Below are 5,289 nucleotides of genomic sequence, written 5' to 3'. Positions count from 1 at the left end.
TATTATTATTAATTAATAATATTGTTACTTCATTAGGGAATATTTCTATGGCAGATCACGGAAGAGGACCAAAGGCACTGGTGAGCGTGGTGCTTGTCTCCCCAGAAGCCCATGCCCATGCAGGGTGGGCATGGGGTCCCTGAGGGCCTCTGCTTCAGTGGCTGGGGGGGCGGGGGCTGGTTTTTTGGAAAGGACACGTCCTCCCATCACAACTGCCAGTGTCGCTCCTGCAGCACTCCCAGTTTAAGCCAGCCAGCTCCACTGACGGGTGTCCCCTTTGCTGCTTTAAGGGACACTGTAGGTGCATAATGAGTGTTTGCCTCAGCTCATGGGGGCTGTATTGGTGCCACTCTCACTGCAACACCAAGAGCTTCACCAAGAAATGTCCCCCAGCAGCCACCACAGTCAGATGGGGGATTTATAGCTGCTTCCTCTGCTCTGCTAGACCAGCAGCTTTTCTCCTTCACTCATGGCTTACTGACATGTTAAAATGTGGGGCAGCTGTTGAAATATCAAGGACTGCACCATGAACAATTAAGGAACACTTTAGTTTAAAAAGAAAACTAAAAATCCCATATACTTGTGGTTAGACGCTGGGCACAGCAAGCATCAGCAGCCCAACAGCCCTGCTACTCATGGCCTGCTGCTTGCACATGGGAGGCAATCGGGAAGCACTGCAACAGTTCCCAGCTGTTTCCCTGCCAGTTCATTTTGCAGATTTGCCTTGAAAACAAAACACCTGTCAATTTAAAAGCTGCAGAATCAATCCTTGTCTTCGGTAGGCTTTGCTATTGCACACCCCCCGACAGCCATGTATAGGTATAAGCCGTCACACTATAAATATTTTTCTATCCTGGTCCCACAGGTTAGAGGTTAAGTAGGTTCAGGCTAATCTTGATTTGTGACCCAGCTTCACGCGTACTGGCAGCAAGGTTAAGCCCTTTTCTGGCAGCACGCTGCCTTCTGCAGGCTGTAATGGAGCCCATACACACTAGATGGCCCCAAGAGAACACAGTGCTGCTCGGAAATTATGAACAAACCCTGCTATTTTGGATTAAAAGAAGATAAATTCGGTGACTCCAAATCCCTTCTCGTAGAATTATTTAGACTGAGTTTTCCGAGCTGACCAAAAGGCAATCAGCATGGCTTACAGGGAAACCAGAGAATAGCACTGAAATTTTATAGTTATATAATAGAGGTTAACTTCCAAGACATTTTCTCAGAGAAGTCCACAGAGTGGCAAAAGCTATATTGCTGTTTTCATTACCAGTGTGCAAGAATGGAGATAGTTTGGGAGGGAAGTTGTTTTGGAGGAAAAATAGTGTCATACTTAAGTTTCCATGACAGAGCCACTAAGCCTGGGGAGTAGTTTTTATATGCACCATGTGCAAAAGTACACCCTCCACAAAGTTATGGACTTTGTGGGTCCTTAACAGGGTTTGTGGCCTGATGGAATGTGAAATATGGCACTATGCACTGTCAAATTACAGCAGCGAACTGGCCTTTACTGTGGTTTATTTTCTTGCCTTAACAAATGCCATTAAAATATTGGAGCTTGAGTCAGACTCCTTGGGGGAAAGGTAAAAAGGTAACTAGGCCTGGTTAAGTACTTGTGAGGGCTTGGGAACAGAAGTGGTTTTGTTTCCATATTCATATTACCAACAAAATGAAGAATAAGTGCCAGGGGTGGTCCCAAGGGTGATTTTTAGCACTTCGACATAGGCTATGAACCTTACTACATGGCTTCTTTAGGGATGGGTCCCCAGCAGGATTTATTTCTGCGTCAAGAAAGATTACAGATAATAGGATTTGCTTCTTGGAGGCTGTTGGCATGTTTGGTGCAAACCGTGCACAGTGCTTTCTTAAAGGAGAATATGGACCCTATTTGTCATATTTTTCTTCTTCTTCTGGCCTTCCACAAGATAAACCCGTCTGTTTCATCTTGTATCACAGGATGCTCTTGTTCTCAAGACAGCTTTGGAAGGTAAGACTAATTACCCTAGTCATAGCACCACTGAAGCAGCTTGGAGAGTCCCAGTGTATGTTTGCTGATGATGTGAGCACCAAAGCCAAACTGATGGTCTCATGGTGTGCCTCCTCTAATACTTGAATAGTACTAGCTTCAGCATAGAATGAAATTCCTTTTATTTCCCTGAGATACGTAGCTGCATACGTAGCAATTTTTATAACTTAATTGTATTCTTTGTGGGTAAATGGATGTAAGACCCAAGGAAGTAAGGATGTATGGCTTATGCATGCCCTGTATATAATACCTTTTAATTATTCAAGTGCTTGTAGACCCATAAAGGGAACTGGTTTGTTAGCCATGAACATGGTGTACAAGCTGGAGAATTTTCTGGTTTCCTCCTTAGGAGTTTGCTCTGCATGTCTGCACTGCTGAGGCAGATCCCTGCAAACATCCCTCAGGACATCCGGAAAATTAGAATAGAAAATTCTCACCTAACAGAATTACCTCGTGGTTCTTTTGAGAATGTTAGTGCCTTGGAGTATCTCTGGCTCAATTTTAACAACATCACAGTGATGCACATCAAGAGCCTGGAATATCTGTCAGCTCTGAAGGAGCTGCGCTTGCAAGGGAACAAATTAAGATCAGTGCCATGGACAGCATTTCAAGACACCCCGGCCCTGAAAATCCTGGATCTGAAGCACAACCGGCTGGATGTCCTTCCAGAACATGCGCTCCGCTATCTGCCTAACCTGACCTATTTAGATCTATCCTCAAATCAGCTTACTGTCATATCCAGGGATGTCTTCTACAGCTGGCCGGTCTACCAGAGAAGCCAGAGGGCAGAGGGGCATATAGAATCTATTTCCAATGCTGTCCTGGCTCTTCATGACAACCCCTGGATTTGTGACTGCCGCCTGCGGGGATTTGTCCAGTTTATCAAGTCAGTTGGCCCCCCTATTATTCTCATGAATTCCTATTTAACTTGCTCAAGCCCAAAATTCAGGGCAGGGAAGTTTTTTTATGAAGTGGAGCTCAACAGCTGCATGAAGCCCCTGACCTCAGCCCTTGACACAAACCTGACAGTCTCAGTGGGGCTGAATGTCACCCTGACCTGCTTTGTGCAAGCCAGCCCTTCCCCAGCTGTCTGGTGGACCTATTCACTCAAACTTTTAAGGGCATTTAATGGTAAGTAAAGCTTTTTCTCCTTTATGTTTTTTTTTTTTTTAATTAAAAAATTATGTTATGTTCTGCTCTTCTCTGTGCATGGGTCTTCAGGCCATCACAGTGACCACACCAGCTCTCCAACCCTTCAGAGCATTGCAGTTATTGTGGTGGCACTAATCCAAATAATCTCAATCATCCCACGTGCCTAAGCATGCCTGACCAGCCTGAGAACAGCTGCTTCATGCAGGACATCAATCAAAGATGAAAGGAGCAGAGCCTCATTTTTACACAATTATTTTATGTAAATCAGCCTGGAGAAGAGAAGGCTGCGTGGAGACCTCTCAGCAGCCTCTCAGTATCTGAAGAGGGCCTGCAAGGATGCTGGGGAGGGACTCTTTCTTCATCAGGGACTGTAGTGATAGGACAAAGGGTAATGGTTCAAACTTAAACAGAGGAAGTTCAGGTTAGATAGAAGGAAGAAGTTCTTTACTGTGAGGGTGGTGAGGCACTGGAACAGGCTGCCCAAGGAGGCTATGGATGCCCCATCCCTGGCAGTGTTCAAGGGCCTCGAGCATCCTGGTCTAGTAGAAGGTGTCCCTGCCCACGTTAGGGGGGTTGGAACTCGATGACCTTAAGGTCCTTTCCAACCTCAACTATTCCGTGATTCTATGCATGGATTTTTAGTAGTATCTCTTTCATCACCACACATGATATTAAGAACTATTAATAATACATCAGTCACACATACACAATAAATCTGTAGTTATCTAGACATGAAGCTCATTAATGCCATGTATGATATATTACATATATATGCACACAGTATATATTTGTATGTACACGTGTGTGTTTGTAGGAGAGCACACACACATGCACACTTGCACGTTTCTACACTACTCCCATGTTTTCTTCAGAAATATCCCCACAAACCACAAAACCAAGCAGACTTGTTGCCTGTCTGTATCCATTCATGTTCTATAACCAAAACAGAGGTTGTCATTCTCCATAACCTTTGCTTATTTACATTTTTTTTTACTGAGGGCCTTGAAATAGAAGGCCTTTTCCTCTTTCTCCTTATCCAGCTTGGGTCTTACAAGTCCTCCCTCGCATTTATTTTTACTGAGTCTTCAGTAGGGCAAGTTGCTATTTTCATCAGATAAGCTAATAACGCATGTGGGTTCCTAATAATCCAGCTAGCTAAATAAGATAGCATTAGCCCTTAATCCTGGGCTGATATTTGCTTTAATTGCAGCATTGTAGCAGCACTTGTGCATCTTTCTGCAAGCACATGCTGAATTAATTACACACAGGCTTTTCCCAACCGCAGCCATGTGCCCCTGTTTGGGTAGACAACAGGGTGTTCATACTGTTCTTAAAGCTGCATCTCACTTCCAGCGCAACACTGCCTGGCTCCACACACCTCTTTTTAGCCCTAGCCTCTTGAGGCAGACATTTTTCTACATTCAATCCTAATGGAGGACAGAGCATTTGTCCAAAATGCAGCTGTGCCTGCTGCCCCTCAGTGGCTCTTCCTGGCTTGCCTTGACCTGAGCACACTGATGGCAGATGGCGTACATGTGGTTTGGCCTCTGCCCACATCATCCTCCCCAGCTGCTCGTGCTGGGGTAGACACACTCCCTGTCTCCCATGCTTGGGTGTCCAAGTGCATTTATTGCCTTTCAACCTGGAAAATGCTTTGTTGACAAGCTCTGTGGGGTTTGGCACACTCCTGCGCCCCTCTTTCCCTGGCGCAGGGCAGGTTTTGCCTGGCCTCCTGGCCCACATGCCACATTAGACTGATCTTGGGACTACCCAAAGGGGCTTCTGCATGCTAACACAACTCCCTTTCGCCTGCAGTGTCCACGGAGCCCGTCAGCGAGGACACCGTGCGCTCAGAGCTGCTCATCCCGGCAGCACGCCCAGCAGATGCTGGCAACTACACCTGCACAGCTGCTAACTTCTTGGGCAACACCTCGGTGGCCATCGCTCTCCATGTGCAGTCCCCGTGGGCACCCACCGCCACCCCGGGCTGGGCACCCATTGGCCCTGCTGAGTCGGGAGCCCACGTGGAAGTGCGCATCGCCAAGCAGACAGTCTATGGCATCACCCTGGAGTGGTTTGCAGTGGCGGCAGCAGCAGCGGAGCCGGGGGAGACC

The 5,289-nt window shown here is 46.6% G+C and overlaps 1 protein-coding gene across 1 annotated transcript; it reads left to right on the top strand.

The window, feature by feature from the left end:
• Positions 1 to 1,739: 1,739 nt before the first annotated feature.
• Positions 1,740 to 5,284, top strand: LOC104405665 (leucine-rich repeat, immunoglobulin-like domain and transmembrane domain-containing protein 2; the record flags this gene model as incomplete). Its single annotated transcript, XM_010014432.1, has 3 exons — positions 1,740 to 1,984; positions 2,373 to 3,154; positions 4,991 to 5,284. Coding segments are annotated over exons 1-3 (1,321 nt in total), but the record flags the coding sequence as incomplete, so codon positions are not given.
• Between the last annotated feature and the right edge of the window lie 5 nt (positions 5,285 to 5,289).

The sequence above is a fragment of the Nestor notabilis genome, unplaced genomic scaffold (assembly GCF_000696875.1).
Source record: "Nestor notabilis isolate BGI_N333 unplaced genomic scaffold, ASM69687v1 scaffold24895, whole genome shotgun sequence".
NCBI classification, from domain to species: Eukaryota; Metazoa; Chordata; class Aves; order Psittaciformes; family Psittacidae; genus Nestor; species Nestor notabilis.
The sequence above is the reverse complement of the archived record's forward strand: the minus strand, read 5'-3'. Positions and strand labels throughout refer to the sequence as shown.